General features: G+C 45.7%; 1 protein-coding gene across 1 annotated transcript; it reads left to right on the forward strand.

Annotated features, from left to right (window-relative positions):
- The first annotated feature begins 586 nt into the window (after nucleotides 1–586).
- Nucleotides 587–17,338, forward strand: fignl2 (fidgetin like 2). The gene is made up of 3 exons (XM_049581124.1): nucleotides 587–716; nucleotides 2,349–2,489; nucleotides 12,649–17,338. The coding sequence occupies exons 2-3, from the start codon at nucleotides 2,465–2,467 to the stop codon at nucleotides 14,682–14,684; spliced, it is 2,061 nt and encodes a 686-aa protein (XP_049437081.1). The 5' UTR covers nucleotides 587–716; nucleotides 2,349–2,464; the 3' UTR covers nucleotides 14,685–17,338.
- The last annotated feature ends 492 nt before the right edge of the window (nucleotides 17,339–17,830 follow it).

The raw sequence follows: 17,830 nt of genomic DNA on the forward strand, positions 1-17,830 counted from the left end.
TCGGAGCATATTGCAATGAACAACGCATTAAATCGCTGTGCATTCTTGAGCCTACAGAAGCCTGCGCCATGGTGTCTTAAGCGAGTATCAACAAAGCTTAACACACAACAGCAAGTCAGAATAATGATGCAACATTCCCACCTTGAGCAGTATGTGTAAAAGGTGCTGCTGATATTTTTTAAGTAACTTGATTATCATCTGTCTAAGTTGGTCAGAGAAGAGTTTGTTCCTTGTTGTGTTTTCACTACAATCTCACCACTGTTCCTTCAGCTGCTTCTTAATCCTGTCAGGCCAAACCAAACTTACACTGGTCATTTCCCTCCAACCAAAAAATCCCTCTCTCCACTGTCCTCTGTGTCCAAGTTTTAGTATGATCACCCTCTCTCTCTCCTTCAGTACACGATTGGTCAGTCCCCCATCCTCTCTGCTGCCCTCCCCTCATTCTCTCTCTCTCTCTCTCTGCCTACTTAAATACTTTTAGCATAAAGAGAGAGAAGGAGGGGAGGGATAGGGGGATGGGAGATCCATGGGGGAGGGGAGCTGAGTGCTCACTCTGTTGTCACTGGCTGGAGAGAGAGAGAGGGAGGGAGGGAGAGAGAGTGGAGTTGTGTCCCATATGTGGAAAAAAAGCATAGCAGTGCACACACGAGTCTGGTCTGCTCCAGGGATTATCGTAGCGCTTTCAGATCTGATGGAGGACATGCAGGCATGAATAGGTAAGGCTGTCTGTCTTCTCTGCATCTCTGTGTTGATCTGCTGTCAGAGCCCGCTGTTTGACTTGGCTCCACTGGCTGGCTTAAGTTGGAGGAGGACCGGAGCTGAGCGTGTTGTGGCAGCTCTCCTCTTTGGCCACTGACCATGAGACATTTCCCTGAGCAAACCAAACCTCCAAACTCTGCCTTCTCCTCTCAGCCTTTCTCTGAACTGTGCTGGAACAGAGCTGTGTTTGTTTTAAGTGGAAGCTGTGGTTTGCTGCCGTAGCCCAGTTAATTATTCTGGGCTGAGTGTTAAAAGTTGACTGTCAGTTAGAGCAGAGGGGGTCGGAGTCTGAGGCAGCGTTGTACGTGAAGCCTGTTGGTGTCCAGGGACAGCCGTGTGGTCATTGCGTAATGTCCCATATATTTACCATTCCATGCGGTATATGAGTGAACGTAAACTGTTATTGACTCGTGATTTTAAACATACTAAGAAGGATAGAGTCTCTGTGACAACTGTAATCATGTGTAAAAGCAGTAAATGTGATTATGTTGCATTGCTACTGTTAAGTTGATACTTCTGAGTTTATGTGTTGTGATTTTGGTTTTTCAATAGATACAATAGCTCTACATTTTCATATAGATAGACTGTATATCAACACTAACATTTACATGTTTATTTGCTGCTAAAATGTTTTGAAACATTTTAGAAACTGGAAGACAATTTTGGTTATCTCTGTATTGTTTTTACACTATATTTTCTTGTACCAGTATGGATTAAAAATTGTGCTTGGTGTCCACAGAATTGAGAAATAATCCAAATGGCTGCTATGGAAAAAAAACTACACTTTCAGAGTTGCTCTAATCTCATGGGTTTGCTCAGAGAGGTGCCTCATATCAGAATAAAACAATGGAGGATTAAACTGTCTTTAATCTGTGCATGATTAAAATATGACATTTATAACTCAAAGCAGGACACAGATAGACTACATTTCACTTTAACAGGTCATTGAAAATGGACATAATTGGTTGAATTTTTTTTGTTTTTTGAAAAGAGTTATTTGAATTTTCAGACAGATTAGGACAATAAGTGGTGTTATTTTATTTAAATAACTTTAAAGAGTAAATTTTTGTCATTACAGGAAATATTTATTACTCTGTATTTTTCTTATGCAGCTCCAAAAGTGTTTGGTCTGCTAAGAATGCAGTCTTTATTGCCCCAGTGCACAGAGCAATGGTATGCATGAGTCTTTTTGTGAGGCAGATTTAGAAAGCCCTCTTTAGAGGCTGAACGCAGCTTCACAATCAGCTTAATGCCTGCCTATAATGAATACCCTTGTGTGTGTCAATTTGGCAGACTGTGTGCATGCGTGTGTGTGTGTGTGTGTGTGTGTGTGTGTGTGTGTGTGTGTGTGTGAACTCAGTGTTACACTGATAGGGTTCTCAGGTTGTCAGTAATTCTATCATACTCTGGGTGAATTCTGGTCGTGTGTTTGTGTGTGTGTTTAGGTTTGTGTTGCCGTGTGAGCTTGTGTGAAAGGGTTGGTTGACATGTGAGTGTTTGTCCAGACATTGTGCAGCAGCCTGTAACTGCCTCTCTCTCTCTTTCTCTCTCTCTCTCTCTCTCTCTCTCTCTCTCTCTCTCTCTCTCAGGGCTGTTCTGTTGTCAGTGCGAGCTCATGCTAGTGATGGACTACAGCCGGACGGACGCTAACCTTAGCTGGCGTTCACAAAACAGCATTCCTCCTTACTGAGACCAGCTCCACAGAATGCTGAGTCCTATTGTCCCCTATAGTGAGTACACTCTTGTTTCTCTTTGCATGTCACACTGAACAGCCCCACTCGACTTAGTTGGACTTTGCCTAAATCAATGAGCCCCTGCTGCAGAAATAAGCATTTGTGCACACTGTGTGCTGTAGTTTGCAAACAGAAGGAAAAAATCCTCAGCCAACTGTGCAAATGTGCGAGCCTCAGAGCAGAAACCTGACTTTTTCCTTGACGCGCACTGTGGAAATGCTAAACCTCGGGCACCAGCCCTGTCTGAATGTTTCATCACCAGGCGGAAGACACAGAGGGGGGGAAGGAAGAGGGACAGAGGGAGGTTTGAGGGCTGATGGTTTAAGCAGGAGAAACCCCTCCATTCTGCCAGTGTCATTTTACCAATACAGCTCAGGACTTACCACCACACACGCTGCCCCCTGCCCCCCCCCTTCTTTCCCCTTCTCTCCCTTTTCTCCCTTCATTGCTGACCTAATAACTGACGTGTCCAGTTTTGGCCTCCCCCCTTTGCACCCTCCCACCAGGTTTCATTTGAGTCCAGTGCTCTGGCTTTCCAAAACAGCATTGTTTGCCGGCCAGCATGGGGCTGCCTCCACAGCCTCGGCCTCAACAGCCCCTTTTTCCCCAGCTTTTTAACTCGCCTCAAAGGAGCATTATCGGCATGACAGTTACAAGAAAAGAGGAAGAAATCAAACAGAATTTAAAGAGTATTACTTAATAATGGATAGTAAAAACCTCAGATCTGTTTCTCAGTATCCAAAAAATGTATTGCAGAGGATGTGTGAGGGAAGTGTGTGGGTGTGAGAAATCATACTGGGCAAAACAGCCTGATTAAAGCATCATGAGCTGATGTTTGACAGTAACCATGACACTTTGTTTGCTTTTCGTAAATTTCACTCTCTAAATAGCCAGTGTTATTATTTGACTGCTCATAAGAGGAGTGGAATTTGCCAGCCGAATAAGTAGTTGACCTTATGTGTTGTTATGAAACATGTCTCTCACAAGTGGCTCTTGATGATGTTGATTTAATGCCTATTCTCCCAGAACATGTTATGTTTGTTTCCCATTAGAAGATATTTATAGTTGTAAATCCAATTAAGCTGATATGCTCAAATAACACTGATGGACCATTAATTCGTAAGAACACGCATGCATGCATATGCTGCTTCCCATCAAGGCCTGTTCAAGTGTTCGTTCCATCAGCTCCCTGCACCCTGCTAGTCCACACTAACTGAACACACTCTCCCTGCTGCTAAAGTTGACAGCACGTCCAAGAATGTCACAGACTGCTGGTGGAATAGTTAGCATGCCTTCAGAGCCGGCACACTGCTGGTCCTTCATGGGAATCTTCCAGTACACTACGTACTTGCCTTTGTGTGTGATTTGCTTTTATGATCTGGACGCACAATGCTGGTGTTCATCCGCTCTGTCGAGAAGCTTCATGGTTCTTCATTTACAGAGTAGCTCTGTTGTGCAAAGCTTCTGCAGCGCTGTGATCGTTTCAGAACAGCCTGCTAGTGTGCGTGTGTGTGTAGCTAGAGGGAACGTATGAGCGCACACGGCAATGTTAGGTAGTCACGTTGTTTACTCTCAGACCAGTGACACACAAACACGCCCCTGTGCTCACTGGTGACACTGCAGCTCACTGTCTTTTAGTTAAAGACTGTAGTCATGATTCTGCTGAGCAAAAATACGACCGTGAGGGACGTTGCATATGTGCAGGATATGTGAAGACTCTCACCCCCATGTTGGAATCCCATTTGTGGGAATGTGGAGCATTCCTGCTTCCCAGCGTTACTTCTAACTCCTGCTGTAGCCATTTCTGCCTCTATACATAGACGTATCCCAGTGTAAAAACACACACTGTTAGGACAGGTATGCCAACCAGCTCTTTTTGTTATCAGGAGCTCTGAATAATCCAGTCTCAGTGGTTTAGATCCTACATTCAGCCTGTGTGTGTGTGTGTGTGTGTGTGTGTGTGTGTGTGTGTGTGTGTGTGTGTGTGTGTGTGTATGTCTCAGTCTTCTCTGGTGTGTCCGGCCTTGGTCCTCGTCTCCGGCCAGTCCGGCGGACTTGAAGCTGGGGCGAACAACCACGGCCGGACCTGAGGAGAAACCTGAGAGAGATTCCAGGGGCCATGGATACTCCTGGAGGGATTTGGTGCAAAGAATCTGTAATCTGCACTTCAAACACACTCTTAAATCAGTCCCAGGCCGCCAACCCAGGAGTGCCCTAACTCTTGTTTCTGGGGCCCCCGCTGGTGTAGCGATACTTTTTCTTTTAAAACAGCACACACTCTCTCTCTCACACACACACACAGCAACTACACACGGGAGTCCAGATCTGGCAGTTTTTATAGCTCTCCTCTGACTGACCCCTCTCCCTCTCCTTTCTCTCCCTGGCTCTGTTTTTATGTTTTGTGCAAGTGTCTTTGTGAATGACTCGGCTAAGTCATGGAGTAGTTTGTATAGAAAAAAAGAAGGAGTAGATCTCATCCTGGCCCCTGAAGTAGCAGGTTGGAGGGCTCCACCAATGTCCATCCCTATTGTAGGCAGAGTGGTATGAGTGCTGCAGTGGAGGGGCCTGTGAGGCCCTTCAGTAAACACACAGCCCGCTAAAGTGTGTGTGAATAAGAGACGGGATCATTAGTGTGGGGTGTGAATGGGCTCTAATTAGCCCCCAGTGTGTGTGGTTGTGTGTGTGTGTGTCTGTGTGGATGTTTGCATGTGTTTGTGTCCACAAGAAAAGAAGGTTAGGGAACCAGGGTCCTGTGAGTCCACTGGCCCTGTGCTCTGTCTCTCTGAGGGTTCATCAGCTCATTAAGGAGACCTATGCTCCCGTTAAGGGCCCAATTAAGAAGCAAAGGTGGTGAGGCTCATTTGGATGGCAACACTTCACTGGATTCCTGAGGCAGCAGAATTCAGAGCTCGACAATGAGACACAACTTCTTTCACACCAGCACAGCTAATTAGTAAATAGGCACGCTTGAGAAATAACATGCTTTAATCGTTATGCCATTAGGTGTTTGTAGTGCAGTGATCATAAAATGCACTGCCACAGAGGGAAGTGTGGCTGTTGATATATTGAGCTTTCTCTAATTTGTGTGTGTACTAACAGAAAACAACAAATCCCAGAGCTGTCCATGTGCTGCGAGTACAAGCTGGGAGCGCAGAGGGGCTGGGGGATTTGGACAGAAAGGAGGGAATTCAGAATGCTCACTGGGAATGGGGGGAATAAGGGAGGTGGAGAAGCAGGGAATCTGGGAAAGGAGGAGATTGCAGGGAAAAGATAGAGCTGAGGAGGGGGAGATAGAGCAGAGATTGGGCGAGTGAGACAGATGGAGGGGGTGATTGGTCATCACAGAGCCTTAGGACAGCTGTTCTTTGATATATTAGTGGACACAATGCCCTAAAGCCAGCCTGCAGTCACAGAAAATAGGGACCCTGTTTTTCTTGAGAGGGAGGGGGGGTAGTGGGTCTGCCATTTGCGGACATGCGTTAGTAGACACGGGGGATGGGGGAGTTGTTTCTAAAATTACGAGCATGAAGTGACGCATCCAGCAATTATTCCGGAGGCTTTCTAGTTTTGGAGAGTGCTGAGAAAAAGGCTGTAAAATGAGCATGCTCTGAGATGGGAGTTTGCTTTTTGCTGCACTATCATTAGTGATTCTAAACACGTTTGTCAATTAATCAATGTTTAACAAATGCCATCAAGTAGTTTGGCTACTGCTCCTCTCCATCCACTGTGCAAAACAACAACTTTTAATGACAATATACGCTCACCGCTAATGAATTGGAGATTTACCACATAGAAGCTTATTTTGTTCTTTGTCCTTACTATATTTATCACAGACAAGGGTGCGATGATTTCATTATTCTCTTCAAAAACTCAGTGCGATGATGTCCTTCTCTTCTAATAAAACCACATTAGCTGCACACGCTGACAAAAACTATTCTGACAGCTGGCCTGAAACATTCCCAAAGGGGGATAAAACAAAAAATAGAGTAAGTCAAAGTGTCATTCTGATACATGGAGTACAGATAGCTCTTCCCACAGAGAGAGGAAGGTACAGAGGTAAGGAGAGAGAGAGACACGCATAGAGGACATCCCTCAATGCCACTGCAGGAGATGGGCTCCTTCCTCCTGGGATTGGACTGGTGAGGCGTGCTTGAAAAGAGCTGCGTCTGCTCGTGTGCTGGGCAGCAGGTGTGAAAACTCCCCACCAGAGCTCCCGCACTCTTCTGTTATTACATCTTTTTAGGGCCATGAAAGAGGGAGCAGATGAGCCAGAGGGAGCGAGAGGCAGAGTGGGAGTGCGGGATTGTGTTTCTTTTGATTGATAGCAGCCCTGTGACTAACACATAGATTTATAATAATTCTCCTTAGCAACGGCCAATTATGCACGTCTGATAAATTATGATCGCTGTTGTCCGGTGTGAGCATTATCCCTGTCTTAAGGCGCTTTGGGAAGAGGCTTTAGGACTGACCTCGAACTTCCTTTAGCAGCTTTTTTACAATACTTCACACAATTATTCAGCATGTGAGGGGTAATTCTGCATGTTTTGTAACTAAAACATGCAGAATTCACATATCTGATATAATTTTTCAGTTTGCTGCTGGAAACAGCAGCAGCTGAGAAAATGTGTGTTTCATACCAAAGTGAGAGAACATCCAGAGACAATTTTCCACTGTCTCCACCTGCCACGCTGTGAAATGTGGCCGGCCTCTCAGATTGGTGTTTTTATGACGGACCAGGTAGTATGCAGCGGCAGGACGGCAGCAGGCCTACTGAGAATGCCCTGCTTGATATTAGTGTCATAAATCACAGTGAACTTGAGAACAGCGGACTTAAGGGGTTTCAAGAGTGAGCGACAAATCAAGATAACAAACAGCAATAAATAACAGATTCTGAGTGCTGCTCCCTCTGCACGACAAACTCTTGTTTAAAGCTGCTTATTGGATTTAAATGCACAGAAGTGTTTAAAGATTCCAGAAGAAAGACATAATTTCCTCTCCATATTTATGTCCAGCAAGCAGGAGTTTCATCCAATAACTCATTGATCAGCTCGCGCTTGCTGAATACAGAACGACTGATGCAGTCATCAGAGCATCAAGTTTGTGATTTATCAGCACAAATATAGTGTCTGTCACACTCTGCCCTTCTCTCCACTTTCTGCCTGTCATTCCCCTTTTGGTATGGCTGCGTGCTTTGTATTGTAACTGCGTTCATTTAAAGCTTTTCTTTTTAAAGTGTTTGTGAGATGTTATCTAAATTGAATCCCTGACATGCTGACACAACAGCCGGAGCAGCATTCTCAAAACAATTTGACACTGCCCTCTCTGCAACTTTCTGTTTAGAAGTATTGAAAGTATTTTGTTTTCAGCATGAAGTGAGTTCCCACCCTTGAATATTTTTCAGCGTCTTTTACACCTTGTTGAACAGACAGAATGACCCTGTTATTGTGAGGGCTTTGGAAACGGGGGACTCGCCTTGCCTTTTTCTTGGTGTAGCTTATTCTGAAATTACAAAGTTGACCACCAGTGCAGTCACCTGCAGGTCCTAATCATGATAGCTCTTGTTATTAATGTTCTTTAAGATATTAGGAACAGAGCATGATGGGATTATAGATCTATGTACAAGCACATTGCTCTCCTTATAAGTGCCTGTGTGTGGAGGTGTACGGTGAAGTGTAGATGTAGTTTTCTCTCGGTGGGTGGGGGTAGAGCTCAGCCCTGAATAGAGCCCTGATTGGATTGATCCACGGCGCTCTTGTTTACAAGCGGCCTCTTCACAATCGGCACAGTTTAATAGCACACTGTCCCAGAAGGGTTGTTGCATCCGTGTCCGTTTTGTTCCTCGGGGCAGAGAAAACAAAAGTGCCGGGAAGGGAGAAGGGGAAAGCAACCACAGGGGAGCTGTGAAAAGGCACTGGAGCCCTCTGTCTCCGGGCTTCCTGCCAGGATAACGTTTCACCTCACCCACTTATACTTCTTTATAGGAAACCACAACACAGTCCAGAGTACTACCAGCCTTTATAGGTCAAAAACTACCGAGGTTTCACCCCGTCAACATGAGATCCAGTGACTTTGTAGATGACAGATTGGAGCATTTGAGGGCAGAAATTGCAAATGAACCTAACACACTCCCCCTGAGCCATAAGTGGTCTAATTTTAATTTTAGGGCCTCCTCAAAGGAAAGCTGGTTTCTGCTGAAGAGAGCCGTGCCACTGTCTTGATCACGCACTCCTACAATAGGATGCAGCTCACACAGGTCCCTCAATAAATCCCAGGCTGACACAAAAGCTGTCAGTGGACTGCTGCTGAATAGATTAATAAGATTTCCATAATTAGACAGGCCCCTGACAATAGGATCCTTCAGGCTTTGTCTCAGGGCCAACTGGATTGTCCGAGCTGCGCACGTCTGCTGGACGGACGTCCACCACAATGGCTGCACAGACAGTAAGGCGGTCAGCAGAAGAACATCTGTCTCTCCTGGGGCCAAGAACACACACCCACATGCAGTGGGAAGTTTCATGTGCATACACACAAGGTTTTTATCAACCTCCTCGCAACCAAGTAAGGCCGGCGGCGGTCAATAGAGAAGCAGTTTCCATACATATTTGTGTAACTCGGTCATTGCAACAGATATCTGTTCACCATAAATTCAACAGCACAACTGATAAATGATAAAATATATTAAATACTTTTCCAGCCTGTTTGTGACCAGATCACAGAGACAGTTTTCTTATACTGACAACAACAACAATAGCCTCCAAAGTAATTGAATGTCAGGATTCCTATTTTCAAACATACTGACATCCTTTTCCATTCTTTGTTAATGTGTGGGGTGTTTTTTAAATCCATAATCCTCCTTTAATTTGCGCAAGAGAGTTGTTGGGGGTGTGGCAGGAGAGAGAAATGTCACAGCATTGGAGCTCAAAATACATAAGTAAAAGCTGCAACATTACAATTTGTCATTTGCAAATTGTGCATGTTTTTCTTTGTTGTATGGGATAATTTAAAATGAGGCATCGCACTGAAAGATAGATTGAAGTTAATCTAATGATTGCACTGCCACACACAGTATGTCCACATTGTCCTGATTTCCCACTTCTAATCTTAGCTTTCTTCCTCCAGTGAATTAATCTACATTGCTCTGCTCTGATTTAAGCAGAAGTGTAGATTAGAGCTTGCTCAGTTTATTGTGGAGCGCTGCTGCTCTAAAAACCACAATCCAGCAGAAGGCAAGATCTAATTACATGGAAAGGGCTAAACTGCTCTGCAACCCTGCTGTGTTCATCAGGGAAGTGAATGGCGGCCTATCACTCATCTAACTCACAGTGTACATGCAGAAAGAATCGTTGAGTTTAATGCACTTTCTTCAAGAGACTCATAGAAAGTAATTACTCTCAGATTTGACAGTGAATTGGTTCCTCAGGTATGGGCAGCTGGTCATTACGTTGGTCAAGGGGGTAGTGCGAGGAGTCCATTCTCTGTTGGTGCTACTCTGATGATGGAGTGGACAGCAGTTAGCTCGCCTCACTGAGTCCTCTAATGTCCGCTCCAGTCCGCTTAGAGAGGACGAAGCGCCTGCTGTCCACTCCTTCCCCTCCCTCTTCCATCCCTCCCTCCCCGCTGCAGGTTTTATGAGCTCCCCTGGGCTCTCATCCATCTCTGTCACACACAGGCCCCATTATTGGGGCTGCTCACAAACTGGTTGGGCTGCAGATGGGAAGGGCCTGCAGGACATATATGGTTTCTGCAGCCTGGACAAAGACCTGCGAGTCAGACCACAAAAATATGTGGTCATCTGGGTGTGGACAAGACAATGTCTTCAGCATGTTTGTAAAAAAAAAAAAACGTGAACCGAGTGTGAGAATGTTCCTTTACATCTCACTGTGGTGGGTGTGTGGGTTGACTGAGGCTTAGGGAAGTACTTGAACTGGTTTGGCCATTGGGAACTTAAGGCAGTGGATTTGAATATGAAGGACATGATAATCCAATGGCCATCTGGTCTGCTGGTCTCATCTGACTGAATAAATAACAGGCATAATCTGAAAACACACATGGGGAGGTTTGGAAAGCGGGTAAAGAAAGAGGGCAAAGTTAAGGAGTGAGTGAGAGCAGCAGCAGCAGCGGAATTGCAGGCTGTGGATATTGAGATTTGATTTAAATGGCAATAAGGAGCCCGGCTCCACACACACACAGACAGCCATGAATAATGAATTGTCAGGCGTCCACTGAAGGAAAGGCAGAGAAGCCAGTAATGATGGCTTTTGCCATATTCCTTTTTACTTCCCTGTTTCTGGCTGGAGTAGTCCTCACCTCGGGGTAAATCGTGACAGTTCAATAATGCAAAGCTATGTGTGGAATGTCAAGCTAATGCCTCAGCAAAAGGTAGCGCTAGTCTCATGAAAATAGACAATTCTATATAACTATTCTGTGAAATAACACACATCTACTTACTCTTTAGATTTAGAAAATCCACAGTCGAGCCTATAGTCACAGACAGGATAGACACAACACTGATAATTAACAGATGCCTTGTGCATTTGTTTACAGGAGTTCTGAGTACATGCATGTCCCACTTATTTTAGATGCAAAGTCAAGTGTTTTACTGGAAAATAAAACCTTTGCACGAGGGGACATGAGGAGGAAACAATTCATGGAACAAAACCTCCTTTTCAACTGCCCTCTCTGCTGTTAGCTCGGCGATGTGCTCAGTGCGTAGCAGCCATGATCAATCAGAGCTCGACCAGTGCTGAAGTCAGCCAGAGGAACAGACATTCCACTTTCCCAATGTTCCATGGGAGACTGTGCTGATGAATAGCACACTATGCTGCATTTCGAAACCCACACCCCCCTCTCTCTTTCTGTCTTTTTCTTTTTCTCACTCTCTCCTCCACACCACTGTCCACACACAAAAAACACACACTCTTTCCCCTATCCCTTCCCCTCTCCCTCCCTGCCTCCCTCCCTCCCTCCCTCTGTCCAGCCGGCCACTGGACCTTTGGAGCTCTGGTGTACGGTGGGTGGGTGGATTGGTGGGTGGTAGGTGGGGGTGCAGGGCGGAGAGAGCAGGCATTCAGAGCAACATGCACAGGGAGATAACAATGGCTCCTCTGGGAGACCTGCAGATGTTAGCAGCACAGGGAATAGTGGTGGGATCTTATCGCTGCTCCAACACAAGCTGGGAAACTGCAAAGCAACACATCCAACTCACCGATCTGCTTTCACACACTTTCTTCCAGCAGCTTTCTCTTTCTCCCCCCCATCTCCTCTTTACCTCCTTATCCCTCTGTGGGAAATGTGAGCTCCTCCTGCTAACATGCATGATGGCAACACTGAAAAAGATTCCTCTCCTAACAGAAGAAAGACCATTTCTTCTTACTGGCTGCTCATAGAGGAGGGGCTCAGAGCATGTGTCAGTGTGAACAGGAAAATTGGGAAAACAGTCATGGAAGAGTGTCTGAAGTGTACCAATTTGACTTTAAGAAATATTTCACTTATCAGTCAAAGCAAATGGAGGGAAACTTTTCTCTTCTTTCCAGTCACAGGGGAGTTTTAAAGATGCTATTTGGACCCAAATGATTCATATCATGACCACAAAGCTGTAAAGATCAGTTTTCTGCCAGAGGGTATTCTCAGTTATTTCCATATTTGTGTACTTACATTAAATTGTTTGTACTTGCAAAAAAGAAGACTGGGATCTGAAAAGAACACCCAAATGAAAATGAGGTCAGCCTGCCTTTTTACGCTGCACACATTGTCGGGATTAGCTATGATACACAAGGTTAACATTACATAGCTTTCACTACTTGCTGATTTTGTTTATTTTGTTGAAATATTTCCAAACATCACTCTTATGCCTTTCACCATTCTGCCTGTAACGTTAGATAGAGTGACCGTCCAGATCCATCATTTTTGCTTTATGGATCTGTGCAGATGTTCTTATATAGCAGTTTATTCACTACATCCCATCCAAAAAAAGTCATACAGGGTTGATTTACATGTATGTTTATATATTAATAAAGCCAAAACAATGTGACCACTCTACAACTTGAATGAATGCTGATACTGATACCCATCTCTAATTCCCACACCTTCAGTATCATATACTCTGTAGTATTTGTAAAGGTGGTGACCTGGTTTCCCTCTTTGCTCCATCTTTCAGGCCTGTTAAAGATGCACTGGAACCCAGAGCATGCCCAGCCTCTCAGCCAGTGGCCTGAGCAGCACCTGGACGTCTCCTCGACCACCTCCTCTCCGGCCCACAAGTCGGAATTCTACTCTGGCCGCGGTCGCAGTGGCTACAACTACGCTTGGGCCAATGACGACATCTCTGCTCTCACAGCCTCCAACCTATTGAAGCGTTATGCTGAGAAATACTCTGGTGTGCTGGACTCACCATATGATCGGCCGCCTACTGTGGGCACCTACCCAGAGCCAGGGGCCTTTGGGGGCCTCACCGTCCCCAAGACTGAGCTGGAGCCCTGGCCACTGACACACAGCACTGATGCCTCCTATTCCCTGGTGCCCCCTGGAGGCCATGACGGTTCCAAGGCTGTAGCCACATCTGCAGGCCCTCCAGGGGTTAGTAGTGTTTCAGTGGTGAACAGTAACCTCTCAGACTCGGGCTACAGCGGCAGCAGCTCCTGCAGCGGCTCCAGCGAGTACCCCTCTAGTTACAATGGCACCTATCTTTCCTCAGGGTACTGTCCCCAACCCAGTGCAGCACTTCCCCCTGCCTCCCTCCACACCCTCCAATCCACCCCCACCCTAGTGCCCAGCTACAGCCCTACCACACCTGTCTATAACTACCCTCCTAGCACGTATCCTCCCCAGACCAGCCTTGCCCCCACCTACAGCCACCCCTCTGCAACTTACCTGCCCTCAGGCCTACCAGCCCCTACTCCCGTTCCCTCGAGGCCCACAGTGGTAGGAGGCAGCTACAGTTACCAGAGCACCAACCTTGGGACATCTGAGTCTGGAGGGACATTAAAAAGAAAAGCATTTGAGATGAGTGTAGAAGAGGATGAGAGTGGGGACGGGTCTCGGTACAGGAAATACAGCTATGACCCATTGAAGACCGGGGGACACTCACCTTACAGTGTGAGTGACAAAACAGAGTGCAGAGGAAATGGCTTCAGTAGTTCAGGCAGCACAGACCCTCAAACCTTCAAGCCCAGTAAGCCCTCCTCTCAGCCCCTGGTGTCTCCCCAGTATGGGGCAGCAGGGGAGTACAGCCCTCCAGCGGGCATGACGGGGGAGAATGGAGTCACAGAGCAGGGCTTCATCCAACAGCAGCCGCACCGCTCCCAGGCCCACAAACGCCCTCCATTGTGTGCTCCAACTGTTGAGACTATGAAGAGCCCAGACCCCCGACTGTTGGACCTTGTGAATGGGGAGTTACTGGACTGCAGCCCGGCACTGGGCTGGGGTGAGCTGGCCGGGCTCACCCATGTCAAGGCTGCCCTGGAGGAGGACCTGTTGTGGCCCGTGTTGAGGCCTAGCACAGTGATGCGGCCACCACGAACCGTCCTGTTGTTCGGCCCCCGGGGAGGGGGAAAGACAACGTTGACTCGGTCTTTGGCTTCACAGTTGGGGGCTTCGTTCTACCGGTTAAGTGGAGCCATGCTGGCCTCTAAAGGGAAGGCTGAGGCAGAGCACATTCTGGGGTCTCTTTTGCAGGTGGCAGAAGCACGGCAGCCCTCAATGGTGTTGCTCAGCCAGGTGGAGGCCATGGAAGAGGAGGGGCTGAGGCAGACACTGCTGACCACCCTGGAGAAAGCCCAGGTGGGGACCACAGGTCTGGTGATTCTTGTATGTGCCACTGGAAGGCCAGATCTGCTGCAAGATGCAGTTCATCGAAGCTTTGCCAAGAGATATCACGTTGGCCTGCCAGATGTGGGGATGCGCAGGCAGGTGCTGCTGCAGGCACTGCCGCCCCAGGGCTGCAGCCTGAGCGAGAGGGAGCTGAGCGCCGTGCTGCAGCGCACAGAGGGCTTCACAGTGTGGGAGCTGCTGCAGCTCAGCCAGCAGGCACTCTCCTCAGCATCTTCCCCCACTGGGGCCATGCATGGCCACCCCACATCCTCCAAACCCCCAGCCTTTACAGACTTTGAGAATGCCTTCTGCAAGGTGCGCCCACACACCACCACAAAAGAACTGGACACTTGTATAGAGTGGAGCAAGATGTATAACCACTGAGAAAGCAGCCAGTTGGCGAACTCGGACTGCGTCATGACCCTGTCTTTGCTTTGACATGGAACGCCTTGGGAATGTTTTGTTGTTTTGTAATTACAGATTATGCAGCCAAAAGAGCCAGAGAAGCTCAACGATGCGGGAGAGCTGACAAAGTTGTTTTCCTGGCAGAAGCATGCCATGGTGTGCTGTTTTTGTTTTTGTATGAATATCCGCGATATTTTATTTTTCCCAAAGAAAAGAAAGATGAATAGGCCTTGTTGAGTGGGGTAGTGTATTAGTCTTTTGGCCAATGGGAAAATCAGATTATATACTATTTGGATACTCTCAGAGATCCTGATTAGCCTTGGTCCGGGACAAAATCAATTATTTGTTGCTAGGTGACGTGGTCCAAGATTATGGATAATCAGGGTTTGGAAAATCCCCCCTTTGACTGCTACTCTCAGGATCCTATTTATTGCCAGTCCACGACCGTGTTGTCCTAATGTTGATTTAGTCATTGGATTGTCGCTAATTATTCAGTACGAAGGGCTCGGGATCATTTCAGCAAAAAACAGTTTTTGACCAAAAAGACGTCAAACCAAATCAGCAGTGTTGCTATATTTCTCAAAACAGACTGGTCCTGAAAATCACCATAAATTAACCCCTCTTGACAGCTTCTCACCAAATCAAAACAGTTAGTCCTTAATATTCTGACAAATAAAATCAAATCAGATGACTTGTATTAAATCCGAACATGCTGCTGTCTTTCCCAGGAGTTAAGTTGTTTCAGTAAAACCTTGCACTTACACTCAAAATGTCTGGTTGTAGATATATTTCACAAGTATCTACATTTAACTCACCAACAGTTCTACACTAAAAATGGTACAATTCACAGACAACTTACTTTTCACTGTTAGGTTGTTGTCCTTGACTTCCGCATACATTTGTTCTCGATCTCACATTCCTCATTGTCTGCAGTTTTCCTGAGAATCACACTCACAGAACAAAACGTACCCACTCGCGCGTGCACACACACACACACACACACACCCAGCTTCTCCTACAGCGTATCTGTTTGCGCTTTCACTTTCTCCTTTTGTTTTCCTAGTATGTAGTCTTGTTTGAAATGCTCAGGAAGAATTTCTTTACCTCAGAAATATGAAATACGAAAAAGAATGTATGTAATCTTAGGGTCTTAGTAGAGGAGCGGCGCGGAGCGAGAGAACGGAGCGAGGAGAAACCTGACAGTCTTGTAACACCCGCTACAGCTGGGCTTTTACCTCGGGAGAGAAACTTGAATATGCTACAAAGAGTAACATTGAATGTAATTCAGGTATTTCAAAGGATATTTGATGCCATAAATCCATGTATTATTATATATGAATATATAAATACGTTTTCTTTTCTGTTCTTTACCCTTTATTTTTATTGTAGTTTATGGTGGAGTGATGATTGTCTTCAAGAAATGCTATGTAGAATACAGAAAATATTCCTTTTTTTGTTGGACAAACTGCAAATCCCCGTCTTATTTCGTGTTTACCTGTATATGCATGTCTTCTGTTTATAGTTTCACAGCAAAATATTATTTGAAAATGTAAATACAATGCACACAATCATACAGTGAACATCTGAGCACAAAATACCTTCCAAAAAACACAACAAATACAAACACAGATGCAAAAAAAAACAAAAAAAAAAAGCTTAAAGATGAAGTCGTGTTATGTAGCTTTCAGCAAATCCCAAAGTTAATGTGTACATATTGTGGATAAACCCAACATGTAGACAATCCAGACAGATCTCTCTTTTTCCACCAGTCCGTCAGTTGTGTTTTAACAAGCTGGAAAAACCCGGTCAGTGGACTGCAGGTACAGAGGTCGTACGTATTAGACTGTTGCCATGGTCCTGAGGAGGTATACACAGAATGATGTAATATTTCCCACTGCCCTTTCCTTCTTCTGTCCCCCCCCCCCTCATCATTATTTTTCTCTTTTTCTCTCTCCCCAGTGCAATCTCATTAGATTGGATTGCCCCCTAGCCACGAGCCCCAGTGGCCATGTGGCGTTGTATCCTCTCCCCACCCCACCCAGCCCTTCCCCCTCCTCTCCCCTTATACCGATTCCTCATGGAGTGGAAGTGGTCTGATTGATGTCCAGCAACCCTATATCACAGTGCAGCCGTCCCTCTCCAGCTGGTGGCTTCAGTCATGCCATACAGCCAGATCAATCAGAGTGACCCCTGCTGTGCACACTGATCACTGTCTCCGAAACTGAAAACACATACAACACAGCCCCTGCCTCAAGGTCCAAATACTGCTCACAATTATTCACGTGTAATCACAGAAATTAAATAATAACGATGACTCAAAGGTACAAGTAGCCGCAGCATTTTGATTTGTTGTTGCTCCCACTTTCTCCCCGACAGTTTGTCCAACAAAACAAGCTTTTATTTTTTATGTTTTGATCTGTTATGGCGGTAACTTTGTTCTTGGTTATTGTACATTTTCTGTAACCATTTCTACCTCATTTTTGCGGCATATTGTACATGAAAGTATTTATTTCATGTCTTTTTTGATGTCTGTTTTAAAAATGATAATAATGTTCTTGAACTGTAATGGTCTACCTCAGAAAAGACTGTATTTTAAGAGAAGAGTATCACACAATATTAAACAGAATTTGTCAATATTGCACTGCGGTTCTTTCTTTTTTTTTCTTCTTCTCTGATTTCAGCGGTCGAGGGGCTGCAATTGACCAGAGTGCACAAATGACAGGATGGTGGTGCTTACCTTATGTCTCTGTATGTGGAGCCTGGCTTGACCCCAATGTTAAGGTCAACACAGTTACTTAAACTGATTGCTAAATCGAAGGCGACATCACAAGGTTTTGGATTTGACTTCGCATAGAAGCCTGTAAACTCAGCAGGTAACGTCAGGGTGAAAAAATAAAACAGTGGGTTCATGTGAAAGTGTGCTGTTAGATTTGAAGCAAGCATTTCTGCAGTTGTAGCTTGTGTGTCCTGCGTATCTGTGGGGTGAAAGATTACATAGGGAGCCGTGTGTGTGTGTATGTGTGTGCATTAAAGATAAAAACAGACAATACTGTGCGTGTCTTGTGTGTCTATGTGCACATACATTTGCCGGCCTGCATGTGTGCGTGTGTTTTTATGTGTGTTGC

The sequence above is a fragment of the Epinephelus fuscoguttatus genome, linkage group LG7, assembly GCF_011397635.1.
Source record: "Epinephelus fuscoguttatus linkage group LG7, E.fuscoguttatus.final_Chr_v1".
NCBI classification, from domain to species: Eukaryota; Metazoa; Chordata; class Actinopteri; order Perciformes; family Serranidae; genus Epinephelus; species Epinephelus fuscoguttatus.